The 27023-nt window shown below is 52.0% G+C and overlaps 7 protein-coding genes across 7 annotated transcripts; 2 read left to right on the top strand and 5 right to left on the bottom strand.

Moving 5' to 3' along the window:
• Positions 1-772: 772 nt before the first annotated feature.
• QC762_115910 (uncharacterized protein) lies at positions 773-3615 on the bottom strand (the record flags this gene model as incomplete). Its single annotated transcript, XM_062886007.1, has 3 exons — positions 773-2602; positions 2802-3435; positions 3489-3615. 3 exons carry the CDS (start codon positions 3613-3615, stop codon positions 1525-1527), a joined length of 1839 nt encoding a protein of 612 aa, XP_062749037.1. The 3' UTR covers positions 773-1524.
• Positions 3616-5230: 1615 nt separating this feature from the next.
• On the bottom strand, positions 5231-8548 carry QC762_115900 (uncharacterized protein; the record flags this gene model as incomplete). The annotated part of the gene is made up of 3 exons (XM_062886006.1): positions 7759-8548; positions 6516-7684; positions 5231-6449 (listed from the first exon to the last, which is right to left on the bottom strand). Exons 1-3 carry the CDS (start codon positions 7990-7992, stop codon positions 5231-5233), a joined length of 2622 nt encoding a protein of 873 aa, XP_062749036.1. The 5' UTR covers positions 7993-8548.
• An 898-nt stretch (positions 8549-9446) lies between these two features.
• QC762_115890 (uncharacterized protein) lies at positions 9447-11540 on the bottom strand. The gene is made up of 3 exons (XM_062886005.1): positions 11195-11540; positions 10092-11047; positions 9447-10033 (listed from the first exon to the last, which is right to left on the bottom strand). Exons 1-3 carry the CDS (start codon positions 11298-11300, stop codon positions 9641-9643), a joined length of 1455 nt encoding a protein of 484 aa, XP_062749035.1. The 5' UTR covers positions 11301-11540; the 3' UTR covers positions 9447-9640.
• Positions 11541-11683: 143 nt separating this feature from the next.
• On the top strand, positions 11684-14002 carry IWS1 (Transcription factor iws1). Its single transcript, XM_062886004.1, has 3 exons — positions 11684-12788; positions 12854-13332; positions 13390-14002. The coding sequence occupies exons 1-3, from the start codon at positions 12270-12272 to the stop codon at positions 13679-13681; spliced, it is 1290 nt and encodes a 429-aa protein (XP_062749034.1). The 5' UTR covers positions 11684-12269; the 3' UTR covers positions 13682-14002.
• Positions 14003-14243: 241 nt separating this feature from the next.
• SKY1 (serine/threonine protein kinase, CMGC) lies at positions 14244-19363 on the bottom strand. The gene is given in 6 exon segments (XM_062886003.1): positions 14244-14564; positions 14579-15528; positions 15587-15921; positions 15981-16768; positions 17585-17920; positions 18255-19363. 4 exon segments carry the CDS (start codon positions 17740-17742, stop codon positions 15088-15090), a joined length of 1722 nt encoding a protein of 573 aa, XP_062749033.1. The 5' UTR covers positions 17743-17920; positions 18255-19363; the 3' UTR covers positions 14244-14564; positions 14579-15087.
• A 243-nt stretch (positions 19364-19606) lies between these two features.
• QC762_115860 (uncharacterized protein) lies at positions 19607-23065 on the top strand. Its single transcript, XM_062886002.1, is given in 6 exon segments — positions 19607-19779; positions 19844-21136; positions 21154-21785; positions 21850-22434; positions 22496-22536; positions 22602-23065. The coding sequence occupies 3 exon segments, from the start codon at positions 22358-22360 to the stop codon at positions 23018-23020; spliced, it is 537 nt and encodes a 178-aa protein (XP_062749032.1). The 5' UTR covers positions 19607-19779; positions 19844-21136; positions 21154-21785; positions 21850-22357; the 3' UTR covers positions 23021-23065.
• Positions 23066-23399: 334 nt separating this feature from the next.
• On the bottom strand, positions 23400-26233 carry QC762_115858 (uncharacterized protein). Its single transcript, XM_062886001.1, has 3 exons — positions 26005-26233; positions 25370-25927; positions 23400-25301 (listed from the first exon to the last, which is right to left on the bottom strand). The coding sequence occupies exons 2-3, from the start codon at positions 25907-25909 to the stop codon at positions 23919-23921; spliced, it is 1923 nt and encodes a 640-aa protein (XP_062749031.1). The 5' UTR covers positions 25910-25927; positions 26005-26233; the 3' UTR covers positions 23400-23918.
• Between the last annotated feature and the right edge of the window lie 790 nt (positions 26234-27023).

Raw genomic sequence — 27023 nt, 5'->3', positions numbered from 1 at the left:
ACGTTATTGTGCGAGTGTAGGGAAGGAGCAACCATACCAGCTATACCCCCTTCCTTTTTCTCCCAAAGCTCAGCTGATCTTTTGTGCTTCTAACAGCTTATCAATGAACCAAAACAAAAGTTGAGATGAAAATCCAGTTTACCGGTTAGAGATATCATCCGCAATGTGACATTTTGCTACTAGCATCACGCAAGATATTCAACTACATGACCACATCTTCAGAAACAACCCTTACAAACCGAATATCCAACCTGGTAGCTTAAAAGCCACATGTCACCTCTAAGACCAGCACACTTCAGATACTATCCAACTTATCCAGCACTACAATATACTTTTCTCCAAAACCGAATCACCAACAACCAACCTAGTCCCCCCAACTTCCCTACCCAACACCACCAGACTTTTCCTTACAGCCCCCCCCCCCCAATATCCCGGACCCGCGCTTGATTCAGCCTACCCTTCCCACTTCCACTCCCTAACACCGTTTTATTGCAACGGGGTTTGCGGAGCTCTGCGGAGCCGCCCCAAAACACCCCCCTCCACCCCCGGCCTTTACCTTCTTCTCCACTACCACCGCCAAAACCCACCGCGCCCCGGCAGACAAGGCAGATCTGTCGATCACATGCTTCTGGGCAACGGTCAAACTGTGGATTCCTCCCCAAGTTAGCAAAGTCTGCCCAGTTGATGAATATCGGTACCGGAGTGTTGGAACGGTTCCGAGATTGGGACATGGTATACACAATCTATCCGTCCCATCATACTCCTTGTGACCCCGGGATCCATCCAGTATTGCAGCATGGAAAAAAGACAAAGGTGACAGATTCAAGAATTTTATTTTCCCCAAGTCCGAAATCTCTCCGTTACCTTGCTTTCCAGGTCCCCAAGGGGGGGCACACACCATGCTTTGGGAACCGGAGCAAATATATAATACAAAATACATCCCCTGTCCCCCCCCCTTCCAGTCCTCTCTCTCAACCCCACAACCCTCTCCTTTCGCCATCCCGGTCAGACTTTTTCATCTCCCGTACTCAATAATGGAACGCCTAATCTCCAAACGGAACAAATCCAGAAACTTTCACCACCTCCACACACCCTTTTCCCAAACCACTTATGCCTCCATCGCAAAATTCACCTCTTGCTTGCTTGCTTGACCTCCGCCCATTTCCCCTCCAATGCCTTGCCTTCCTTCCTGTCCAACCCATGTCGTATATAAACCCAAATGGTCCAAAATCCAAAACAAAAAACACCAGAAAAAAAATAACAACCTAATCGACAGGTAAATGGTTCCAAAAGTGTGCGAAAAAAATGATATAGTAATGACAGGCCCGCAAAAGGGGGGGTATAAGAAGAGAAATGTTCAGAAGGGTATTCGAGGAAAGAAGAAAAACAGCTGCCCAGAATAACGCCTTGCCTGTTTTCAAGCACCGTGTCCAAATCCGAGGGTTTCCAAACAAAGAAAAAGGTTTTTGTGATGTAGCGGGAAAAAAAAAACAGTGCTGTGATATGAAAAACGACTTGGAAAAATCACTGCGGTGGTCCTTGATGTGTACCTGGATGCTGTGTCGTCTGCCACCATGTCGTCCCCGACCCATCGTCTACCATCGTCCCCACCATGCTACTCCAGTCGTCGTATAAATTGATCGGGTTAATCTGCGGCAGGAACTGTGGCTGGTGTTCTTGCGGCGATAGTTGCTGCTGCCGCTGCTGTAATAATTGCTGTTGCTGTTGCTGCTGCTGCTGCTGCTGTTGTTGTTGTTGTTGTTGTGCAATATCACTCATGCTGTGCCCCTGAATGTGCGGGTGCACATGTGTAAGCGTCAAGTCGTAAAATCCTCCAGACGCCGTAGTTTCCAGTTGAATCCCCAGCAGGTTGGGAGGTTGAGGTTCCGGCGCTGCAGTAAGAAACGGGTTGTTAATCAGCTTTTGAGAAGGTAATTGTGGTGGTTGTGGCAGCGGCTGTTGCTGCGGTGTTGGTGTGCTAAACATATGAGGCTTCGAATACGATGCATCCAGTGAAGGAGCCATGCTTCGCTGCTTCTTCAAGACATGCTGTACAGAACTACTGTCGTATGCAGGTGGTGGCCCATCAGACCCCCCCGAGGGCTGCGGCGAGGACATGTGCTTGTTTGACAAAAGTGTTTGAGCTGAAGCAGAGGACTTCAGCTTCGGGGGCTCCGAAATAGGCCGTGACGCCATGTCGGTGGGAGACATGCCGCCAGGCTGCAGTACCTCATGCCGGAATCGAATCTTCGCCTGGTCGTGGGCGAGTCGTGCAAGAAATCTCGGGTCGTCGTTACTTTCGTTAAAGAATTCGAGTAAATCCTGGAGTTTGCCGGGGCTTTCACCTTCCAGGAAGCCGGGCGCATTGCCAGTCACCTTGGCATCCCATTCCAGCATTGGCTGCTGATCGCGTGGTAAATGACCGTAGAGTGCAGCATTGAGCTCCTTCCATGCATTGCTGATCGAAGGTTGGTGAAGTAGGCCGTAGATTACGAGTGAGTGGTTCCAGTGTCCCTTGTTGCATCCATCCTCATAATGGCGGGCGACATGGTCGAAATACCGATCGCGGCTGGCAAGAAAACCTCCGCAAAATCCGCAGGCCCTGAAAACAGCACGTCAGTGGTCCGTTCTGGTCCGCTTCACTGACCAGATCGAGTGTTCAACTCTGGCCGCCATGTTGGCAGCCTTATTTGGGGGCGGGCAGCTGAGCAAGGATCGGGACAGAAATCCTGCTGCTTACCCCACCTTCAGAAACATTGAAGGCGCAGAAATAAGAAAGCAAAATGAAGGACGGAACTTACCATGCTGTTTTGCGCTGTGTGTAGCGCACCACCCGATCCGCGTGCGGGCATGTCGTGCAGCCGTGGGCGTTCTTGTGGTGCTGATTGAACGTATTGGCTCCCCAGAAGATCCGATTGCAGTTGGGACACGGATAGCGCTTGTATCTCTCGTGGAACTCGTCCTCGTGTCTTTTCCAGTCAAACTTGCGCTGGAAAGCAACGTCACAAAAGGTGCACCAGTATGCGCCTTGCGGTTTGGAAGTGCCCCGGTTGTTGCTCTTTACGGGCGGCGCAGGCGGCGTGGGAAGCGGCGCAATATCCTGTCCTCCTGCTGCTTGAGACGAGACGGAGCTCATGGTGGTTGCCGTCGATAGTATGCTGGCCCTCCCGGAAGCTGATGACTGCGAGCTCGAGGTAGTCGATATCGACAGCCGTGTGCCATGATGGTAACCAAAGTTGTGCTGCATCATTTTCCCCGGAATGATTGGCTGGTTCACCTGCGACGGCAACTGTGGTGAAGGAAGCGCCTGTTGCTGCTGTAATTGTGGGGGTGGCTGTTGCTGTTGTTGCTGTTGGTGGAGCTGCTGTTGCGATTGTTGAGAGTAGCCGCCCATCTCCATCGCCACGGTGGTGGCTCCAGTCCCAGTTGATGACCCTATTCTCACGTTAACACTCGCAATCAACCGCCAACTTGGCGCGCCAACATACCATCGCCATAATTTTCCAGAAGAGCCCGCAAAAGAGCCTCGCGGGGTAATCCACAGTCGGTCAGGGCTTGGACGTGAAGACGAGCCGCGGCCAAGGTGTCGGCGGCCGGTTCCCCAAACGGATCCATCAAGAAAGATAATCAGATGAAAAAGCTGTAGCTAAGGCAGGAATTGAAACGTAAGGAAATAACTGAGCTCAGAAGGCAAGGAAAACAATTCGAATTGAAGACGCGTAAAGGTAAACGTGGGAAGAAGAGAAGCGGCCGGTCTACCAGGCCGTCATGGCAGCTGCCAATTGCAAGATTTCACGAAAAGGAGGGAAAAAAAAGGTGATCAAGCCGACAAGGCGCGCGTGCCTGGCGGGAGACTGGAGGATATAATACGAGGAGGGGATGAGCTTCGAGCTCTTGTCTTGTGTTGATAGGAATAGGGAAATCGGATGGTGCAACTCTAACCAACAAGACAGGGACCAGGGGGGTGGAATTGGTCTGGGCGGAGGCACCGACGCATCGGGGGAGCAACAAAATGGAAGCAAGAAGGGGGGAAAAATAACACTGTGAGAACAAGCAATGGCAACCACGTCAGTCAAGCAGCAAAAAGGACACCTCGAGCAGGCATTGGGCCGCACACCTGGCAGCGAAAAAAGAGACAGACAGGACAGGGTGCGGGAGATCGTAGGGCAGGTGCTCGCCCAAGCTTCTTCAGCAAAGACAAGCCTTTCTGATTGGGGAAGCGTTTGGAGGGGCTGACCACCTGAAACGACCCCCGGAGGCAACACTGCACCATGGAAGCTGCTGGTTCTGGCGTTTCGAAACACCAAGCCTGCAGCCTGTCATCCAATCACCACGCGTGTGGGTATGTTGGCTCCCCTCGTCCATTGTTTGCCCCTCGGGCCTCGCTTCCCCTCGACGACGACACTTATTAGAAGGGGTTGCGAAGGGTTGTCCCGAGAGTCTCATATCTCTCCACACATCCATCCCATCATCACGCCCAGCATCGAGAACCTGCTGTCCCCCCTCAAGGCTCAAAGAGATTTTCGTCAGACCCCAGACACCACGTGTAGGCAGGGGATCTAAGGGGCTGCTAATGTGGGTGTAATAACGACAACGTCGCGGGCCCCTCCGGTGCCACCAAGCCTGGGCCCGATATCGTGGAAGAAGAAAAGAATGAAACTCGATCAACTTGGACCGGCCTGTGCATTGCCTTACCTCTAGACTTAAGCCACCTCCGAGCCAGCATCTTCCTATTGCGTGTTGACTCGGACAAGCTGCATCCGCCTCTTCTCTCCGTATCAGCTGTGAGCCGTGCCCCAGCAGCGGGTGGTGTTTCGGGGAGCGAAAGACGACTGGATAACATCACCGAGCCTGCCGGGCCAGCCCAAACCTTCCACCCGGAAGGAAGCGGGGAACGGGAGAGAATGGAACCATTATTTGCGGCTCTTAGGACTCCTGGGAATGGGTATGGACGGATCCACAGCAAAGACGGGAGAGGGACAGGCGATGTCTTGTTTCTCATATTTTGTTATTAGTGTATATCGGGGTATCTTGTCATAAGCCAAACGCTGTGCCATCCGGACATTTTGCCTTGAACGCCGCACAGCAATGACAACCGATGCTTCAAAAATCCCACACAAGTTCCATAAGTCACGTCTGGACCATCCCATTTCCGTTGTTCGGACATACTGATCTCAAGCTCAAGAGACCTTGTGACCTATGACTTATCAGCAAAGTCACAGGTGTGCTGTTACAGCAGCTCGAAGCCTGCCTCCTCCAATTCCTTCCCGCTGGCCAACATCGGACGGCCTTGCATTGGAAAGGGCCAGAACAGAGGATTCTCCATGCTACTGGATATACTCCCGGCGCCCGCCGGTTTGCCCTCTTGTCCCTTCCCTGTTCCGGGTGCCGTTCCGTCGCCTTTGCCCCACGTGCAGTTGAAGTCGGACTTGGCGAAGTTGGGGGCAAAAAAGTTGAGGCTGCTTGTTGATGGGCGAGTTGCTGAATCGATCATCTCTGGGTCCGCGCTCACATTCGCTTCCCCTTTAGCAACTTGTATGTCCACATTGATGTCCCACTTTTTGGCAAGAAACCGGAGAATGTTGAGAGCTTGTTCTGCAAAATGATGACATGGTGCCATCTCTGTCAGGTCAGCAATACCGCGGCTGAGCGCATCAGCAACATGGGGATCTATTTGTGCCGCTCTCTTGAGAGACTGGGTAGGATCGCCACCGGCCTTAGGGGCCCTGTTTCTCTCCTCTGACCGTGCCGCTCCAATGGCAAGATGCATGATTGACGAGGTAAGTACAAAGTAGGGAACAAATGACGGTGTTCGTCTCAGCGTGTACAGCTGCGAGTATGAGCGCAGAAGGCCAGAAATGGCGTCTGATGCTTGGGAGCACACGTCCCGGGGAGAGACCCCCGAGCCAATGATACGAAGCCTGATTAATGGCCGGAACAGAAGTAGAATGGCAAAATGGTAGTACATGCTGCCAAACAGAACCGTATGAGCAAGAATCCAAAAGTTGACGCAAAAGACCAACAAGAAAACGTACTGGGCAAACAAGACCGCCGGGGTGAAGTTGTGGCCCAGGCGGAGAACCTCCGGTATTCGATCGTACCAGTCCAAATACTGCGTGTAAATAGCAAGCAGGTCTTTGCTGGTGAGTGGCCGCCCAGGGGAATGCATAATATACAGGGATTGGTGAACAAGCTCACTGAGCTCGCAGAAACATTTGTAGACCGACCGTACATTCGAGGGCTGCTCACACGACCTCTCGAGCGGTGTGCCTGGTGTTGAGTTTAGCCTTCCATCGGTTGTTGGTGGTCCGGGTATGGTGATCCCCTTACCATCATCTGTATAGGGAATCCACAGAGAGGCCTCAATGTCGTCTATAATTGCGGGTTTTGGCGGGAGCCGTGGAAAGCAGGAGCATTGAGGCAGAGTTCCAGTCGCCAAAGACCATGCGCTGAATGTGACGTTAGTTTTCCTAAAGGGGTGAAAAGCAAAACAACAAGTGGAAATGATTTCTTACTGGTCCAGGGCAAACGCCCCCCAGAATGTGGCTGCTTGGACAGCAGCCAGGTCGTCATCTTTGCCGTCGTCTTCCACACGATGAAGCCCCATCTCAATAGCCAGACGAATGCTCTGGCCAGCGTAATACCAACTTTCCGAGTCCCTCCCGCAGCTGGCCTCTCTGATGGACATTATTCCAAGGGCCTGGATGGTCGTTAAACTGTGGTGGTCAGTTTCCAGATAAAAAAGGCGCTGACTCTCTTTGAAGAAGTGATCTCCAGATGTGTAGGGATCATCTGGGTTGGGCCGAGTGTTTGGTTTGCTCGAGAATCTGCACCCAAGTGCAAGCAGCGCGTTCACAAGAATGGAGGAACAGAATCTTGGCCGGCCGTCGGTGAAATCCCGCAGAAAATGCTCCTTGCTCAGTGACGCAAAGGTGGGATATTCCCAGCAAAAGTACAGCGCCAGAAGATGCTGAACAAGGGCTGGGTCTGATGTTATGTTGGTCCATGTTGCCGTCGGGACCCGTATCCCTTCAAAGTCGGGAATCAAGACGCTATCCAGTCCCCGAAATCGAGCAGGATTAGGAGGAGCAGTGCCCTGGCTTTCAATCCACGACCCTACTCGGGAGTGGTGAGGCGGTCGAATTGTATCCGAAGAGCTCCAGTGCATTTTGTCTGGGGCCGAATCACTGCGGGTAGTGTGGCTTTGGGTTGAAAAATGACCGCCCCAAGGACTCTGGTGGTCTTCAGGTTGAGTGCTATACGGGGCATGGCTGGACACCGGGCTAACAGCATGGTACGCGGAAGATAACGGCATGTAACCGGTCGACGGTCCAGCGGGAAACCCAGTCAGTCCGCGCGGAGGCACGCTGCCGTAGCCAACGCCCCCAGAGCCCATGATGCGGCTGATGGGAGGAAGCGCGCCAGCCCCTTGCTGGGAGTGAAGACTATGCAGCCATTCGGACACGTCTTCCACACTTTGGCCATTTCGCAGCCGCTTGAGAACATCTTCCCAGTGGTCGCTTCGGGTGAGAGCCGTGAAGACCTTGTCGTTGCAGCGCTGCGCCTTCCGGAGCTGTTCTATTTCGTTTCGAAGGTTCTCCTTGGACTGTCGGACCGGGATTTCATATATACACTCCACGTCCTTCTGAGTTTTACATCGACCGCATGGTCTCTGTCCGTCGCACTAGGTGGTGACATCAACAGTCAGCTTAGGGGCCAGGACCTATAGGGCGACGATTGTCAGCTGGAAGCACAAACCTTTGCACGCTTCTTGCGACATTCGGTGCAAGCATTCGGTGTCACAACCCCAAGACCTCTCCTCCTCTTGGACACGCCGGAGTGCTGAGAAGCAGGACCAACCGCCGAGACGGACGATGGAGTAGCAGCCGACGACGAACTATGGGCTGGCGCAGGATTGGTCCCACCGGGCGTGGGCGGTGGCAGCGAGGGTCCGGGGTGGCCGCCGTCCGAGTCTTCGTCCATTGGATCCATGTCGACCGTCGCCTATGACTGTTGTCTCTCCGCCTCACGGAGCTAGCAAGGTAATATCTGGAAGGCTACGGTAATGTGCGCCAACATGCTTAACAACAGGGAACACTAGTTGTACAGATTCTGAGTGGCGGGGGTCAGAGCTCTTGGACCATCGGACTGTGCAAGAGCGCGCGTCAAATGTGGACTGATGACTCCTACTCCTTCCAAGTTGCTATCGTATGGGTCGAAGGCTGTCCGGACAGGTCTGCGTCGTGAAGGAATCCCGTACGTGCTGGAACTGGACGGGCGAGAGGGAAATGTGAAGACGACATGTGGGAAATGCTCATGCCGGATAGGCCAGTTGGGGCAGTTCGAAGGGCTGGGTGGCTATGGGACGCCTCGTGGGGAAAATATAGAGAAGGGGAGTCGAAAGCTAAACTCAAACGACACGCAATGCGCGCTTGGGCTTGCCTGGGGCTCCTCGCAGTGCTGCGTCTTGTATGATGGCAATTTGGGCAGCTCGACGACCGCGTCCTTAAGAAACCGGCTGGCAAAGAGCTTGGATGGATCATGGTCGAAAAACCAGAACAATTAAAGGTCCAACCTTGAAAGGCGGCCCCACACCCCAGGGAGCTAGGACCACCATCCCACAAACATGTGGGGGTTGACTATATCTTCTGTCAGGATCAACGTAGAGATGAAAGAGGTTTCTTGCATTATGATATCTACAGTGGCATACATGGCAATGACAGACCAATGCTGCCTCTGCATTTTTGTTTCTATCCAAGTATACACCATATCCAAATTACATAGCAATTGGCACGGCGGTTACGGTAAGATATTTGGTCCAAGCAAGTCGTCCTGTTGCAGCCAGTCAGCGTCTAGAGTGACCTCAAAGCGACGCTGCATGTCAAAATGAACCGCCCCTTTTTCTTGAAAATCGGTGATTAGCTGTCTTGCTTCCGGGTTCGCTGCTACATTCCGGAAACGGAACGGGGTTCGAGAAGAGAACTGCACACTGAAATTACTGGCTCTGAAATATTGGTAAGAACTGCGCCTCAACGTCTCAAATCTTCTCGAATAGTAAGATGTCAGATCTAGGCTTTTGATCTTGTGTGTAAGTGACGTTATGGGCAATCGTCATTTCAACCTCAATCTACCAATCGGGGTGCCAGCGAGTCCCGGCCCGCTGTGGGACCTTCAACTTGGCATCATGTCAGCTCCCAGAATGGTGGGGATTAGTACACACCCATCGACTTGAAGTTAGACTTCAAGCTTTCAGAGTGCTGGCAGAGCGGGCGCAAAAATCTGGAACTTCATAAGGACGGACATAGTCTCGACTAGGAAGCCTAGGAGGCGTGGATAGAGGCCGCATCCGGAGCCAGCAACCGAGCACAATGACTTGTCATAGAAGTGCATTGTATAAGGGACAGAATTAAATTATGTCGAATACCCCCACTAGAGCATGCCTGCTCAACGCCAACGTAACCAGTCCAACCAACCCACATACCAAGCCGACTCCGTGCTCCCAAAGTGCCTATGAAAGCAGAATAAAATGAGAACAAGAAAAGAATAAGTACATGCAGTGACACGGTCGTGGCAGCAATTGCCAGCACTTGTCAGAAACTCGATGGCAAAAATAAACAAAAGAAACCGGTGTGTTGTTCGTTCAGTAGTTTTTGCTGGGGCTCCTTTGTCTGAAACCCTTGGACGGACTTCTGTCTCTTTCTCGCTCCCTATCTCGGTACTCTTTGCTGGGACTCCTCCTCATTGACGGGGTTTGTGGCGGCATGATGGCTCTCATCATCGGGGTGCTATCGGTCTCTGTCTCTGTTTCTTCGCTGAGAAGTTGTTTCCGTACACTCTTGGGTGTCATACCGACAGGCGCCCAGAAAAAGCCATCCGACGAGACTGGAAGCATCGGAGCCATAGCTGGAGGTGACTGTAGTGGGGGCGCAGGTGCCGGTGCACGGGGATGTTGGAACGAGCCAGTGTCCCGAAGACGACCAAAGCCCATGTTGGTAGCAAGAAGGGTGGCGAGGAATATTGTAAGAAGGAAGGCCTGGTACCAACATGTTAGAGCACGTGGGCCCAGCAAAGCGAAAGCAACAGAAACTTACCCAGGTCTTGTAGGATATAACGCCAACAAACTCGTTGAGGATCTCAGCTACCTTGCGGACCGAAATATTGGTGGTTGCAATGCCGTGAGGGTCCTGTTGCATGCATATTTCCCATTGGGTGCACACCGTTTCCATATAAGGTGGGCGAGTTGCCTTGGGCGAGCAAGCATTCTGGGTGAACTGCTCTGCACATTGCCTGATCTCCTGTTGCAATGCCGCTATAGCATTGCCAGCCTCGCGCGATAAATCTGACCGCACTTGCTTGATCATTTCGAAGACAATGATGAATGCAAGGCACATGAGAAGGATATTTGCCCCAAGTTGCAACCACCTGGACAGAATAGCTGGCGCATTGGGGTTGTCGCTCAGAGTCGCGAGGAAGTTGCTCAACCAGCCTCGTTTCTTATCCTTCTTCTGTTTTGAACTCGTCACCAGCGCCTTGGAGCTCTCTGGAATATCGCTATCTGAGTCATCCGAGTCGTGGGCGAGGCGGGACCTCACACTGCCAACATCTTTGTCGCCGAAAAGCCTTTTCCTCTTCCTGACCTTATCACGAGCTCCAGATTTAGGGAGCTCCCCCTTTCCGGCAGTTCGATTCCGATCCAGGTTCCGGTTCCACATCAGTTTGATGGGTGAGGGGGTGGCAGCGGACTTCATCCCGATGTGTTCAATGTCTGGCGTGTCGGCTGGCAAGATCGAAGTGTCGGTCATAGCGGGACTTGATTCGGCGTCAGAAACTTCGGACATTGGTACATCCTCGAAGCGTTTCTGCGGTGTGGTGAACGCTGGATTCCGAAACGCGGGGCCTGATGGTTTGTTCTGTAGCTGCGGCGAAAAGAATGAGGCATGTGGGGGGGCCGGGTGGTCTTGTTTGAGTGGTGAGCTCTTGCGCACCGCGCTCGCGAATGGGTCATTGCTGACTTTGCTGAATCGTGAGACGGGTGTTTCAAATGAAGCTATGGGGAAAGGCGCGCGGTCAGTTGATGCCATCGTGTTGACTGAAGGGCTTGTATAAAAAGGTGAAAATTGATGTGTTGGCATGTAGCCGGCAAGGTTATTATTGTTTTGCAGGCGGGGTATTGCGAGAGCAATGGAGAACTTACAGAGGGTGAACTTTTTGGGCAGAGCTGCGAAGGGACTGGAGGGGTCAATAGCATGCTTGCGTTCTGGCTCCCAGTCCATAAGGCCTTCCGTCCCTCGGTGGTCCATGGTGCAAGATGCGGTCACAGACAAGTGAAAACTGTTGGGCAGTAAAACAGACTTCGTGTTGTGATCGCATAGAGTTTTGGGGCAGCCGGTGGAGTGTGGAGAGATGGGGGGCGCACTCTTTTACAATGTTTCTTGGGACGGGAGGTAGAGAGCTTGATGGAGGATTGCTGTTGTCAGTGGCAACCAATACAAAAGGAAGCCTGCGAATGTAAATACTGGCAAGTAAGCTGGACTTTTCTGGAACGGCCCACATCAGGTCAGCCCTGGCCTGTTCCTTATCCACCTCCAGCTGTGTCTTTCAACAGCGAAGGCTGTTCGTTATCCAGGTCCACGCCAAGGCTTACACCCACCAATCAAGGCTCACAGTCATCTTAAAAACACACGGGCCGTCTAAAATTTTCACAATGCCAAAGTCAACAGCCTTTTTTTGAGCAGATAAATCGAAATTAATCAATCTAAATAACGCTTTACGCTATACGCACTTCTCTCCCAATTTAAACCGTCTTTTTACGTTTAAACCCGATAAAGTTACGACTTTTGGCTGTTGAAAGTGTGGCAAAGTGTTTGATGACTTGCAAGTGGGGACCGTGGGCCTGGATAACGACCACCCCAGCGAAGTCCCACGGGAAAACTCCGGCCGACTTGCTGCACGGTTCCCTGCGCCTGGCACGCCTTTCATCACGTCGGCCACTCTCTAAGTTGCCTGGCTGTCGATAAACCGTGATCAGTTCGTCCACTTTTTTCCGAATCCAAACACCATCGCCAGCGTTTCCATCGTCGCCAGATCATCTATTACAAAGGCTCTTCCTGTGGTTTTTCGAAGACTTTTTTTTGATGCTTGACGCTTCCACCGAAAATTTGCCATCGCAAAAGACAAAACAACCATCGAACTTCCCTTCATTCAGCCTTGCCAATTCTTGACTGCGACTTTGCGACCGACTCCTTCCACACATCTCACAATACAGCACCATGTCTGACGCTGGCTCTCCGCCCCAGGAGCGCAGGGATGACGCCTCCGTGGACTCGCACGATGGTGCCGGTGATGCGGGCAACGAGTCCGATGACATTCTTTCCGAAATCGACGAAGGCGAGTTCGAGCACTATGAACCCGACATGGAGAAAAGACAGACGTCCAACATTATCATCGACGAGAATATTACCAAGGGACTTAAAGCCAGCAGAAGGAAGATCACCGACAGCGAGACCAACAAGAAACCTAAAGAAGGCCGCAGGCCAAAAAAGCGGACAAGAGGAGAGGATGATGACGACCTGGATGCGAATGACATTATCGAGGATGGTGACCGTCGACCGCGCAAGGCGCGCGCAGGTGAATCGGGCCGCCGATCAGGCAAGAAGGAGGCTCCCAGGCAAGAAGAGATTCCAGAGGAGAATCTCACACCAGAGGAGAGGCGGCGTCGGGCACTCGAGCGTGCCATGGATGCCGCTCTCAAACCCACTACCAAACGGAGACGCAAGAAGGATGATATCGTATGTTTGCTTCTTGTTGACTTGGTGACGTCAGCCCTGTCTCTGTATCTAACTCGCATGTCCAGGATCTCGAGGACGAAATCGATGAACAAATTGCCAATCTCAAAGTCGCCATGGAAAACGCCTGTGTGGCTGACAACAAAGCCCGTGAGGATGGCATTGCGGCCACCCACAAGCTTCAACTTCTCCCTCAAGTCACAGCGCTTCTCAACCGGACAGCCGTTCAAGATTCTATTCTCGACCCTGAAACCAATTTCCTCCAGGCTGTCAAATACTTCTTGGAGCCCCTGAACGACGGCAGTCTCCCCGCTTACAATATTCAGCGCGACATCTTCAACGCTCTCACCAAGCTTCCAGTCAACAAAGAGGTGCTTCTCAGCAGCGGCATTGGCAAGGTAGTTTACTTTTACACCAAAAGCAAGCGACCCGAGATTGGCATCAAGCGCATTGCAGAGCGTCTTGTGGGTGAATGGAGTCGTCCGATCCTGAAGAGGACTGATGATTACAAGAAACGCCAGATCGAGACTCGCGACTTTGACATTGCGTACGTATTCATCCAAATAGTCTGTGTCAAAACACTACTAACGTTCTGCTTAAACAGTGCGGCCAAAATGGCTCAGCGTCAAGAAACAGCGATGGGTAGCTCCCAGATTACGCTTACCCAGCGACCAGCCGGCAATAAGTCCCGGTTCGAGCTCGAGCGCGAGAGACTTCTTGCGCCCGAGACCAAGACCAACCGCGCGCAACCTGCTGGTCTGCCTACCAGCTACACTATTGCTCCACGCAGCACATACGATGGGTCGGCTCGGTCGAGCGAACACAGGCCCATTGGTGCTGGTGGCATAGAGGCGTTTAGGAAGATGACGCAGAAGAATAAGGGGAGGAAAGCTTAGGCCGAGCGTCTGAAAGAGGTTGGCAGTGGGGGTGGTAAAGGCTGCAAAGGCGCGCATCTGCATTTTCAGCCTAGGTAGGTATGTGTCTACCACAGCATTCGGTGTTTTATTCCTTTTCCGCGAAGCAAATTGATAAAGTCGCGGCCGTTAGGATTTTGTGTATTCATGATAATGTAAAAAAAAGTAAAAGCCAGGGACGGTGGAGGCAGAAGAACCACGGAAATTAGAACCTGTTGGGAGTTTGGAGAAGGGTTGATCAGTCGGCGTTGCGACTTTTGAGATTGAACCGAGAGGAAATAAATAATAATGCATTTATCCATCATGTCTTTTCTGCGTATCATGTGTGTGTGTGTGTGTGTGGTTCTTAGGAATGCTGTCTTTTTGTTGCTTACATGTTAGGGAAGCTTTGAGAAGTGTCCATCTCGAGGGTAGCCTCGCGTCACTTGTTCAGCGCGAGAGGGCATTTGCTGTCTTTTCTGGGTGGGCTCGTCGACGATATGCTGCTGTGGTTTGTGGGTGATATAGAAGCTCTGTAATGGTGATCTTTTTGCCTTCCACTTCACCAGGATCTAGGTAGGGTAGCACCCAAACATCTCAGTGTTTACTCCATCTCATATCCCCCACGCAAAAACAAAAATCGTTAATTTTGTTATACTCCCTCTCCCTCTCCCTCACCTCGCAAAACATACAAAACTCCTTTTGCTACAACAAACGCCAAAAAAAAAATTCCAGCGTATATATATAAACTCCAGATAGACAAAACACCACATAATCAAAACCCTTCTTTCTGCATGTTGTATAAGGTAAGTAGTGTCTGAAAAACAGGGTCGTCATCTCTTCAATATAAACCGTTCTCTCATCTATCTAAACCCGCCCCGTCACCCTCCTTTCTTTCCCCTCCCTCCCTTCTTACCCAAAACAACAACAACAAGGCAACAAGGTATAAAACATCCCAAAACGAACGATTCATTTTTTGCCCTGCATGCATGCGCTTTGCTTGCCTTAGATCATCAACCGCAGAACCCATCATGACATGGAAGGAAGGGAGGGGACAGCAAAAAATAAAGACAAGAACAAAACAGAAAACAAAAATAGTCTCAGAATCGCAAACAGAATTTCGCTGGAGTTTAAGGCCAAAAAACAACATCAAAAAAACAACAACATGACAGAATACACAACCACAACCCCAGCCCCAACCACAACCTACCCCAGAGATAGAGAGAGAACGATCGACACTGATTTTTTCTTCAAACCCCGCTTGACAAAACCACATCCCCCCGCCCCAAACCCCATTTGGCTCCTTTGTATACTTATCCTCATGTATATCGACCACATCATCGTTCCCGCAACCAAAAAAAACAGCCCTGGTCATTATCGTCTTCTCGAGTGCTACCCAAAATCCGGTTCTACCGCTTTCTTACTTCCGTCGCCCAACCCTCTATTCCCTCTCCTCTGCTGCCAACCTCGACCCCCTCAATCTTGATCCCCTTCATCCCCGGTGTGTCCTCCAACCAGGGGTGGCTCGCCATCCCGCCAGCATTTGCTCTCTTTTCCGGCGTGAGTTCCAGCAGCGGGGTTAAAAAGTCGGCAATCTTCTTCGCGTCCTCTTCCTTAAAGTGGTACTTCTCCTTGAGTACGTCTGGAAGAGCCCAGTGGCGTAGCCTGTGGATGTTGCGGAGCTCACCGCGCCTATTGAAGATCTCCTGTGACCACTTGCCCGAGAGGCACAGCGACTTGGGGAACTGGCCTAAAAGTTCAATAATCTGAGCGATATGGTCATCGTCCTTTCCATATTTGGTTCCCGACTGGGGATCAAATAGATAATCGCCCGTAATAAGCTCAAAGACCTGGTATAACCGTCAGTATGCTTTCACCATAACGCATGACACAGCACTCTCAACATACCATGGCCGCCATACTCCAGACATCTGTGCTAGCCCCCCACTTGGCGCCCAGAATGACTTCTGGGGATCGATATTGGCGAGTCTGGATGTCATTGGTGAAGTGGTGATTGACCCAGCACGCATTGCCTAGATCCGCAATTTTGACACTAATAATGTCATACTGCATATCATCGGCCTTGCGCTTTTCACCTGCCGTTGATAGAGGCGTGGTTTTGTCCAACGAGATACCCGAGACTTCCTTAGTCAAGATATCAGCGGTTTTCTCTCGTTGGCCCTGCCTGTCCTCTCCGGTTTCCTTGTCCCGTTTAGGAGATGGCTCCTTTGATTTTGAGTCGGCTGCGTCATGGTTAGTGGTTGGCGTGAATAACTGAGGTTCACGGAATGCTTGTGCTCACCATCATGAAGCATTTGGCCAAGGCTTGGCGCCCCAGGCGAGGGGAAAATCGAACCGCGATCGAAACTAGCGTTCAGTGGCGAGGGTAAAGGCTGGCTGCCAGTAATAAGCGTCCTACGCCTCCGACGTCCATTCCTGTTGTTCTCCTTCTCGCCGGCGTCGGAGCTGACCACCTTTTGAACAATCTTCTCCACGTCCCCAATCTCAATCAAGACATTTTCGGGCTTCAAGTCGGTATGGATGATGCCGCATTCCCGGTGCAGGTAGTCGAGTCCCAAGAGAACTTGTTTAGTGATCTGCTTGACGAGTGGCATTGGGATGCCCCGGTGATTCCACTTCTTGATCAAACCAAGCAAGTTTTCGCCCAGCACCTCGAACACCATGCACACATGGGTACCGTTTGGCCCCTTGTGCTCGAACGAGTCCAGCAGACTAACGACATGTTTGCGACCTGGGTGGTTTGGGTTCGCTTGGACGATCTTGTTGAGAAGCTTGATCTCGTCGATGGCTGTCTCGGTGTAGTGGGCGGCAGATCTGACGACTTTGAGAGCGACGTGTTTGCCGGTAGTGGTGTCTCTTGATAGCCATACGGTCGAGAAGTGACCCCATCCTAGCTTGCGCACCACAATGTATTTCCCATCCTTGAACGACTCCCCAACCGTGACGGGATGGTAGCCTCCTTTGCAGTAATCTTCGGAGTCTTCTTCATCCGCCGTGTTCTCGGCGGGGTCCTCCGGGGAAGAGACTGACGTGGGCGAACCCGACATTGCTGAAGCTAAATGAGCAGCCCTGTAGTGAGAGACGTGTAAGCAGAGGGTCTACATGCCATGACAGCATCAACATGAACGGCAAGAAGCAATCGCGCAATCTCAAAGAAGGGTTGCGCAGCGCAGCAGAGCAGCAAAGGCAGGTGGCGGGGTCGGGCGGGCACGCTGGCTGGGCGCGGGTCTGTTTGTGCACAGGTGCCGAACTTTCGGCGGCCCGATAATGGGGAAGGCGGGCTTTGTTACAAAAGGAAAAAGCGGGGACCTTGTCTTTAGCATCGTTTTCATCTCGAGGAGCGTTGGGCAAGGCGAGCGCTAGTGGAGACTGTCAAAATATCGGAGGCGTGCTGGTTGGTGTTGATACAGATTGACGACAACGGCAGCAGTTCGTCTGGCGGGCGGGTGGGAAAGGGAGTCGGAAGGCGGTAAGAGGGGGGTCGGAGGATGGTGCGACGATGCAAGACCTGTTTGCAGCTCACTAGAGCCACACACAGCACAACAAAATATTCGCGGGTCCAGTCCGTCCCTCGTCGCCTACCTACCCTGGGAGCTCCCGCCCACTCACCATGCGCCGCCCGCTTGTTCTGCGCGATGTCGCAGCGCCCAACGCATGGACGCTGTTACTGCTGCGCTTTCCCCTCTGCGACCCGCCTTGCCCGCACCCCGCCATCTCTAGACTCGCTGGGCGCAGCAGCCTGAACATCGACAGCACCCCATCCTCGGGTCATCGTCCCCGCCATCATCCAGTTCCCAGCAGGGCGCCGGCATCATCTCCCGGTGGGGATGCAAAAATAAGAACAAGCGGAAAGCAACAGCCTGGGAGAAAATAAAATGCACGTACCCGGGTCCTTCAGTGGTGATGATGGGCTTCAGTCCGTCCTTCTTCCTCTTCTTGTTGAGCGCAGAGCTGCCGTTAGCGGCCGCAACATTCGCAGCAGTCGCAGCTGATGATGGCCTTTGCGCCGTAGCGTCCTTCGGTTGTTGTGATGATCCGTTCATTGTGTGGAATCGCGAAGCTCCCACTCGATAGCCAAGCCAAATAGTAGGCAAGAGGGTCGGTCGTTGGGCTGGCGGTTGGTTGGCACGGCAATGCTATTGCCTTGGGAGAATCAGAGGGTATTCGGGAGTTGAAGAGGGCCCCGATGATTTCAATACAGAAAGGATGTCGAATGTCTGTCTAAGAATGCCCTCTAGTTAGCTCTTTGCTGCCCAGAAGATTGGGTCATGAGAGGTTAATATGTATGAAAAGTGATCCAACATCAGCGAGCGGGTCGTCCGGTAGGGAGAGAGCAGCTCAGGTGGCTAGGTCGCGGCAGAAAGCTGGATGCGCTTCTGACTGGTCTCTCGCCGGTCGGCTGGCTGGCGATGGGGGAAAGATGGTGGATGCTCATCGGCGGAGCAAGCGACCATATGCCTCACAGCGCGGAAAAATGCAACCCCTCCCAGCAGCAGCAGCAGCAGCAGCAGCGCAGCAGTGTCCCAATCCCGGCGCAAATCGAGGGTGAACCAACCTCATCAGCACAAGACCAGCACCTAGTCGATAGATTAGTGCGGTTTTGCGGCTGGAACGCGACAGCTCTAGTCGAGGTGTTTGTTGCGTGTCTGTATGATTGTCGATGGCGGCGGGCTGGTTTCGGGCGCGGGGCCGGGTTGGATTGAGGCGGGCTGACAGGGCAATGGGTCGTCGGGGGAGGGCTTGGAATGAGGGGCAATTCGGGGCTGTTGGGCATACCTTTTTTCAAGGCTCAGGGTGCAGGCATAAGAAATTGATGGAAACCTACTGTAGACGAAAGGATGGGCTCCAGTGTGTGGTAAAAATCCTGATTAGGACGTCATCGACGGGAAAACGGCGCCTCGGGTTGTGTATGCCGTGCGCGCGCTGCTGCACTGTGATGTAGGTTTGCGATGGAAGATGCCCTGATGTGATGGCTGGCCCAGAAAACTCAACAAGAGTCCAGTTGGTGGTGGCCCTGACAGTCGGGTAGATGGTGGAGCAGTCCCTGGAGCAAATGAATAATTGGTTGGTGCTTAGAATGAGTTACTTGGATGACGATTCTTGAGAGCAGAGTTGAGCAAACAAGAGCAACATGAAGCGAGTCTTTGAGCTGAGGTGTTTCGGGTAGGGAATGGAAACTGGAAGCACCCCTTGACCGAGGAATCTTGGGAGGCTGACAGACCTGGAAACCTCTCGATTGCGTCTGGCAACTGGATGCGAACTTGCGATCGGTGCGATTGAGAAAACTTGGCACGAGCTCACTGCCGCCAACTTGAAACTTTCCTTCTGGGCCAGTTGTTCCGGCAACGTGATACCTTCGCACACCCTTTTCCAGCTCCTAAGCAACTCTCACTTTTGACACAGGTCACGTTAATTATCATAATATCGGCCAACTGCGCAACTGGAGACTTTTTGAACAACAGTTTGGAGTTCTTATCGATGGGAACCTTGCCTTCTTTGACATCATAGCCAGGCTTGTGCCTGAACAGGGGTTGCAGATAGTGGAGAAGCTCATGGCAGTTGATGTCGGCCATCCAAGAGGTGAGTTTGCAGCGAGTTTTCTTATCTCGTCAGTTTCTCGGTCCAGATCAAACGACTGTACGAAAACACCTATGTGGTGTTCGCCATCTTCAAGAACGAAGTGTTTGTGCAGCCAAACGACCCCCCATCTATCCGTCTGAGGTATATGTATGCTGCTACCCCTTGCCAAGGCTCGATTATGTGCAGGTACAGTTACACCAAGACGATCCAACTCTTCCAAACCAGTCCATGGACAATCCATATCGTCACATCACTTGTCCATTTCCTGAGTGGCTCGCCAGATGTCGGAAGAGTCCTTGGCACTTTCGGTTTGTAATTGTCTTTGATGCCGGAAAAACTAGAATGGCCGAGTGAGCGTTTCGCTGTATATTAGAGCAGCGATATTGGAAGGATAGATACCTACCTGGATTCTTCATGTCTCTTCGTGTGTGTATTGGTGTGGTGGCGGATCAAGTGAGAAATGATGAGACTAATGCACAATCATAATCATTGTGCAGAAGGTTGGTCAGGCGCTACCCTCAATTCCCCAGTGCAAGGTTTGCTAGTGATTGATGATATCTTCAGGGAAACCAGCCACCAGCCAACCACCAACCAGCCACTGTTGTAAAAAGTTCTACTCATTTTCGAAGTCTTGAGGTGGCAGTTCCATGACTGCCTCTACCCAGCAAAAAGATGTCAGAGAAGCCTTTTGCCCTTCTCCAGACCCATTGTGTTGTTCGAAACATGGGGCCACGATTGGCCCATGAAGCTTAAATTGACTTGGCTTCCAGGCTTGGGAATCTCGTCGCTTGGCTGCTCTTAAAAGCCCCCTATAGAATCTCACAACCCTTCGGTTACAGCTAGCTCGTCAATATGTCTTAGGATTTCCGGTAAGGCTCTCTTGGAATCCAGAGATGGTGTCCTATGATTGCCTGGTAGCGAGTTGCCGCATGAATAAATCTGAGGATAGTGCTGCAAGATCGATCGCTTCTAGCTTTTTGTGGAGGTGCCATTTCGCTTGGGTCACCTATTGTTTTGGACCTCATAACCCTTCCGGTGTGATTCAACCTTGCACGACAAGAATAGATCAGATATCATTTTCAAAGCCTGGGCATCTTGAGATGATGAACGTTGTCCGAGCCCTGTACCGCGTCCGGGCTAAGGACCGTTGTTCCGTGCGGTTTCTAGAATAGGTAGCTTGTTAAGACCGGTCAACCGGAAACTCGCGAGGTTGTTACCCGAATGAAGACCATGTACCTACAGAGTAGAGTTCCTGGACTCGTCAGATCAAAAACGTGCTGTTGGTTGTGACGAGTTGCGCGCTTTGACCTCTTGATGCTGATGAGGGCTGTTCGGTGGACGCCTCAACCACGAACAAGCTGCAGGTGCATTCTCCAATTTCCACCATCACCTGACTGGCCGCTTTGCGGTGTGTCTATCGGTATCTTGCGCCGTATTACCAACTGCCTACCAGTCAATCGATCACCTTGCCCATCTCTCCAGGAACCACAGATATTCCTGAGGTTACGCAGTGCTCACCATACGCAGCACGCAGTGGTGGTATGGAGGGTGCACTAAGAGGCACTGGACGGGGGGCGTCCTTGGCGTCCCATGTGGTTTGAAGCCTTGCTCGGTGTTCCCATGTTGATCGCTTGCGACCCAGACTGTCGGGCCGACGAAATCGACATCGCAAATGCTACGCCAGACCCTGACGACAACCCGCACCGCGCAGCAATTGCAATTGTCCCTTCTGCTGGTTGACAATGCATGTCAGCCACGGATGTGGGGTGTTCAAACTGTCACCAACCCAGCGCCCCAAACACAAAAGATGGACCGCGGCTGCTTCCGATTTGGCATGTCGCGTGTAGGTCGTGTGGGGAGGGACCCCGTTCAAGCCGGTGAGCCGCTCTAGCCCAGGTTTGTCTTCTGCAGCTGTCAGACCTCCAGTGGACCTGCAAGTGCTGGCAAGCCTGGGCAACTCGATCGCGTTTCCCTCGGAGACACCACCCACCCCTGGCAGGTACTAAATCTGGCGGTCCCCGCTTGCTTCCCCCAGATCCAGGGTCCTCCATGAACCATCCGCTCGTCATTCTGCAAAGTCGCAATTGCAACTTTCTGGAGGGATCACACAGCCACCGAGCTGGGACTGCGATGAGCTGCCAATGAGGAACGAATCACGACTACAAGACCACCACATAGATACGCGGTACTAGACAGGAGAGACGACATGATCCGGGCGATACAGAGAGACCACAGTCCATAATCGTCCCATCCACGCCCTCTCGCCGCCGGGTTTGGCTCCGGCCCGGCTAAACCTCTGGACTGCGCCTGGCTGCCGGCTTCGCAGTACACACCCGCCATGGTCACCAAGGTCCCTCTGTCAGAGAACCCAAAGGGTATCACGATTTACGCAGTACTATGGCCGCTCACGGGAGTCGCCGGAATATTCCTCGCCCTACGGATATACAGCAAAACCTTTCGACGAAGAGCACTATGGTGGGATGACTATTTCATCATCTTCTCATGGGTATGAAAATATTTTTCTTTGCCCGTCACACCGCCGTTCCATGAGCTGATTTGTGTTTGTGAAGATTATGCTCTTGTTGAGTTGCTGTACTACTTCCACCAATGTCCTCCTGGGCTTCGGTCTGCGGGCTCCCCAGATCCCGCCAGAGAACTTTTCCGTCTTCTGGATCATTAGCAATATATCCGGTTTTTCATCAGTTATCTCAGTGGCCTGCAGCAAAACCTCTTTTGCCATTACACTGTTGCGGCTGTGTGGCCCGAACACCTGGATGCGATGGACCATCTACGGGCTACTCGCCCTTCTCAACATCACCCACTACTTAAGCGCCATCTTCTTTTGGGTTTCGTGTGACCCCGTGGAGAAGACATACCGCCCGGAGATAGCGGGGGAATGCTGGCCGGTCAAGTTTACCATCAACTTTAGCATTTTTGTCGGATGTAGGCCACCACTCCCACAGAACCCCAGTCTTATTGTTCAGCCAGCGACCTAACCTGTTTGTGGTTCCAGCATGTTCGGCGTTTTGTGATTTTGCGCTTGCCCTACTCCCCTGGAGACTTCTTTTGCGATATAATATGTACAACAGAGAGAAGATTGGGGTCGCCATTGCCATGTCGATGGGTATCTTTGCCGGCATCACTTGCATTGTCAAGTAAGTCTATTTCGTCACATATTGCTCTTATCTCCCACCGAGAGACTAACATCTTTCTCAGATTAACAACCGTAAAGGTTCTGGAGGAAGGCGATTTTAGCTGTGAGACCGCGTTGCTTTCCCCTCCCCCCCAATAACAACAACATCGACTAACCCACATCCCGCAGACAACTCCCTTCCACTCGTCCTCTGGGGCTTCATCGAGCCTGCCTGCACCATCATGGCAGCCTCGATCCCAATGCTGAGGCATTTGTTCAAAAACTTCCGCCACTCCAGCGATCTTGATGACAGCGCGAGGGTGGGTACCAACCTCCATCACTCTTCTCCTGACCGGCAGCCGTCGCCAGTGGCTGAACAGAGAAGACGTCACATGGACCTTTCGGATGATAACCGTAACGATAGGAGCATTCTCGCTCTCCCAGCCCAACAGGGGCCGCCGGAGAGGAGCACGCGTACGCTCGGAGGGAGCTGCGAGAAGAGCGATTCCGACCAAGGCACCACCATATCGTCGATCACGAGCAACAAAAAGCAGGATAGGGCCATGTATGAGATGCTGGCCAAGGCTAGGCATAAAGATAGGGTATGATAAGTGGGATATATATTGACATTTAATAGTGGGATATCAACTAGGGCATTTTACTTTTGTGTTTATTTCAAGGGGGTATTTATGTTGTGTACGACATGGGGAAAATCTAGGAAATTATTGTAATGTGTGGGAAATAGATAATGGGAATACAGAGGGGATTTTGACAAGCAGCTGACAAGGCTGGGACCGTTTCTGATGGTGACATTTTGGTCGACTCGGTTGGGCAGGGGGGTCGATACTGTGATATGAGCCATTGCTTACAGGTGTGAGGCGATCGCTGTGTTTTCTGTCTCTTTGTTGACTTGGAGACAGCAACACTTGACATCAATCATGTCAACAGCAACAGGTCCACGACAATAAATTCCCGAAACAACCAAGGTATAGAACTGCTCGTCGCATTTTTGTGCTGCAGTCGATTTTCCTACACTTGGTATAATCCCTATCTAAGATGGTGATAACAATACCTACCTCAACGATGATGACAGGGTTCCTCGGCCAGAAGAAAAGAAAAAAAATACTCTCCACTTTGTCGCCCTCATCGACCCTCATCATCCCCTCAATAAAACCACCGCAGTGTTACGCCCTCCCTTTTTCTTTTTTGTGTGTGTGCAAAATAGGACAAAAAACCACCCCGTCTTGTGTTGTCCTCAATAAAAGCAACAAAAAAGCATATATCTGAACAAGACAGAACAAGATGAATCAATCCATCGCCATGGGGAAAGATAATACCAAGACAACTCCTTCCCCCTCCACCCCCCCTCTTAACAGAAACAAACAAGAGTAAACGTTCAATGCCCCGGTTTGTCAGCCCCTGGGTCTTTGATCCGTCCTTTTTCTGTGGTGCTGCTAAGTAGTCATGAAGACACCAACAGCTGCTGGTAACAGGAAAGGGTGTAGATTACTCAACACCGTCCCCCAGCCCCTTCTCGTCCTCGTCCTCGTCTTCTACCTCTACTCTGCGCCTTATTTTTCCCTTTTGATTGCCACGGGTTGCTTGTCTTGGGTGCCCTGCTGTAGCGCGGAGGGGGGCGTGGGAAGCGGAGGAGGATGACAACGTGGACTGCTGGCTGGACTGTCTCGTTTGGCGGGTTGAGATGGTGGTGGCTGGGGGTGGGAGTTCCCGGTTTGGCCGCTGAGCTGTCCAGAGTTCTCTGCTTGCTTGTCTTGTGCTCCTGCGATTAGCGGGACCGAAGTTCGGGGGGGAGAACGCGGGAGGGGGTGCGGCTGGTTCGACTACTGCTGGGTGCCTGTGCAACGATGATGCTCCAGTTCCGGAAGCGTAAGAAACTGTTGAAGGGGGCTGGGAAGGGGGCCGATACTTGTTGTTGGCGTGGTAGGGAAGGTATCCAGGCACTTCGATGGAGTTGACCGGCATGTGATGGGAGTGAGGGGCTGCTGTTTGCGCCTGGGAAGGGTTACCTTGAGGGTCGTTCAAGGTGCCCGTGTTTCCTGTTGTAATGGCCGGTCTGAACTCCTCTATGGATGCATCGCGGTGGTATGAACTTGCGCCGGGGACGGGAGCCGGAGTCCCACGGTTGTGGGGGTGGTTACTTTGAGCACCTTTGGCGGTGTTAGGACGAGAACTGGCTTCTCCAGCAAGGCTGTTCAAGGGGCCAAAGTAAATCGGGCTACTCGGTTCAAAGAGGGGCTGGTATGTTTCCGCCAGGTGATCTGGCAGTTCGTAGCCAAGGGACGGTGACCTCTCACGCGGGACAGTTAGACTGCGGTCATTATCGTCAGCCTCGGGGGCTTGGCTGTCTTTGCGGATGAGGCTTGGATGTTTCGCCTGCTGCTGCTGGCTCCGGCGGTGAGGGAGTCTGTTTGCCGGCGTTGCGGTGGGGAGCATCTCATAGGCAGCTCTCGATCGCGCACGCTTGATTCGGTCCTCGTCATCACCGCTTCTTCCCTCCTCGGCCTGAGATTTGGCCACATGATCCATAAGCTCCGACAAAATTCTCGCGGCTTTCTCTGCAGCACCCACCTCCAAGGTCGTGGAATTGGCAATGTGCGACAGCAAGGGGCGGAGGAAATCACCAGGCTCCAGCTTTTGAGCCACTCGCAGAACCTCTGAATGAAGGGTCCTGAACCCGGTCGCAGCATTCCATAGTTCTCTCAGTGCAAATTGCTGCTGCGACGAATTGGCCAGCTGATAATGGTGCGCCATTGGTTCTGGAAACGGCGTACCTACCAGGGTCGAGGTTGACTGCTCTTCGCGCCTTCTTTTTCTGGGTTGCTGGGTGGCGTGGGTACCGTTTTGCGAGCTATTCACATGACTACGGGCCTGGATGAATGTCAGTTGATACACTCAACAAGGATGGGCAGGTGTGGAAGCTCTGAATGGATGCTTACCTGTTCCACATCTTCTTCGCCGCCGTTTTGGTCATCATCCGGCTGGTACGTGACCTCCTCCTCGTCCTCTGGCCCCATCACAGAATCATCTCCCTCCTCTTCCTGAACTTGTCTCCCCATTCGTATGTCGAACGCTGCCCCTCGCTCTTTGTGCTCCTCGTTCAGCCACTTGGCTTGGGGTGGGATCCCCGGTTTTCTCACCCAGGTATTCGTACTTTGATCCTCAGCCTCAGTACGGAGGAAGGCGTGAAAGTCTGGACCCCAGGACTCAAAGTTCGCTCGGTTGTAGCCAACATTAAGCCACTGTTGGATTCGATCTCTCGACGTGTTGGCAACCTGGTAGAGTCTTGGGTAAAGACTTATGTATTCTTTGAATTCGGACCTTGACACAGTGCCCCAGGCATTCGTTTTTGTAAACATTCTCAACTTGGTGTTGAGGTTGAGGACAAAAACTTGCTCCGAGTTTGGAAATCCATAGAAATATTCAATGCCATTGTAGACTTTTCTGGCTGCTTGAGATATTGGAATCGGTGGGCCCATTTTGTCGAGTTTGTGGATCTGGTGAGATTGAATTGTCAGAATTGGTCAAGAGCCTGAGGTAGATGCCTCGTAGGATAAAGAGATGTGAAACTCACGATTGTCTGTCTTGCTGTCGAGAATGGTCGACGACAAAGCGACCGCCAACAAGGATGCGGAGTAAAAATGGCAGGGCAAGCGGCCGCCAATGAAATGTATTCGAGGAGGAAATTGTCTAGGGACGAAGGTTGGCTGCTTATGGTGGGCGTTAGGAATGCCTGAGAAGCAGTGAATGGGTGCTGGGTGAGTAGTAGGGAGAGTTTGAGAAAGAGCAATCCGCGAGAAAATAATATATGCACATCCCAGGCAGGTTTTGACCCACAAATTAGGTCAGTGGGTTTGAACTTGGGGCCAGATGTCGTATTCTTGGGGCCTTTGTACCACGGGGGTGGGGATCAGTTGTTCTCATTCACTTCGGACGAAGAAATGATGAGTCTCCGACATCAATGAAACTGAACCGAGAGCAGGAAGTACAGCGGCGCTATTCTCTCGACTCCATAAAATATTGTTATTGATGCGTGAATGCCGTATGTAACGTAGCCAAACTATGAGAAACGAGACGCCTGTAGGCATCAAAATACCCATTAAGGTACAGGGCATTGATTCATTGTCAAAAGATAAACGACAAGATGAAGCATGACATTCACAGTATGATGAGGCTCATTATAAATGGCTGGAGATTTACTGTGATTTTGTGAAGTGTACTCAAGGAGGTTGTGAAATGCCTGTGTAACAAGGTAGTTACCCCTTTTACCCCTATTCAGATGAAATGATTATGTAAGCCATTGACCTGTGACGGGCATCATTCACTTTAAAAAACGCACCTTGACAACTACAGAGACTGGTAATGAGACTACATGCTTGATTTATCACAGCTCCATGCGTATAGCAGCTCATCACTGTTGTTCTTACTTGGGTTTTCTATCGTAGCAGATGAGACAACTCTTTATTGTTATGGAGAAGCGATGAAAGAAGGGCAAGGAAACACGCTTTGGGGTAACTTATTGTGTAGATAACAATTATTACCAGGATTGTTGATTTCGAACTATCAACAAGAAATTCAACAATATCACACAGA

The sequence above is a fragment of the Podospora pseudocomata genome, assembly GCF_035222375.1.
Source record: "Podospora pseudocomata strain CBS 415.72m chromosome 1 map unlocalized CBS415.72m_1, whole genome shotgun sequence".
NCBI classification, from domain to species: Eukaryota; Fungi; Ascomycota; class Sordariomycetes; order Sordariales; family Podosporaceae; genus Podospora; species Podospora pseudocomata.
This window is presented reverse-complemented; position numbering and strand designations above follow the sequence as displayed.

Coding starts and splice junctions, on each gene's coding strand:
- QC762_115890 (XM_062886005.1), bottom strand. CDS start 11,300: ATGGACCACCGAGGGACGGAAGGCCTTATGGACTGGGAGCCAGAACGC. Junction 11,048..11,194: donor GCCCAAAAAGTTCACCCTCT/GTAAGTTCTCCA, acceptor CTTTCCCCATAG/CTTCATTTGAAACACCCGTC. Junction 10,034..10,091: donor TTATATCCTACAAGACCTGG/GTAAGTTTCTGT, acceptor TGTTGGTACCAG/GCCTTCCTTCTTACAATATT.
- IWS1 (XM_062886004.1), top strand. CDS start 12,270: ATGTCTGACGCTGGCTCTCCGCCCCAGGAGCGCAGGGATGACGCCTCC. Junction 12,789..12,853: donor GACGCAAGAAGGATGATATC/GTATGTTTGCTT, acceptor TCGCATGTCCAG/GATCTCGAGGACGAAATCGA. Junction 13,333..13,389: donor ACTCGCGACTTTGACATTGC/GTACGTATTCAT, acceptor CTGCTTAAACAG/TGCGGCCAAAATGGCTCAGC.
- SKY1 (XM_062886003.1), bottom strand. CDS start 17,742: ATGAACGGATCATCACAACAACCGAAGGACGCTACGGCGCAAAGGCCA. Junction 16,769..17,584: donor ATCACCACTGAAGGACCCGG/GTACGTGCATTT, acceptor CTCTCACTACAG/GGCTGCTCATTTAGCTTCAG. Junction 15,922..15,980: donor TGGCCAAATGCTTCATGATG/GTGAGCACAAGC, acceptor ACCATGACGCAG/CCGACTCAAAATCAAAGGAG.
- QC762_115860 (XM_062886002.1), top strand. CDS start 22,358: ATGTACAACAGAGAGAAGATTGGGGTCGCCATTGCCATGTCGATGGGT. Junction 22,435..22,495: donor GGCATCACTTGCATTGTCAA/GTAAGTCTATTT, acceptor CATCTTTCTCAG/ATTAACAACCGTAAAGGTTC. Junction 22,537..22,601: donor GGAGGAAGGCGATTTTAGCT/GTGAGACCGCGT, acceptor CACATCCCGCAG/ACAACTCCCTTCCACTCGTC.
- QC762_115858 (XM_062886001.1), bottom strand. CDS start 25,909: ATGGGCCCACCGATTCCAATATCTCAAGCAGCCAGAAAAGTCTACAAT. Junction 25,302..25,369: donor GCGAAGAAGATGTGGAACAG/GTAAGCATCCAT, acceptor ACATTCATCCAG/GCCCGTAGTCATGTGAATAG.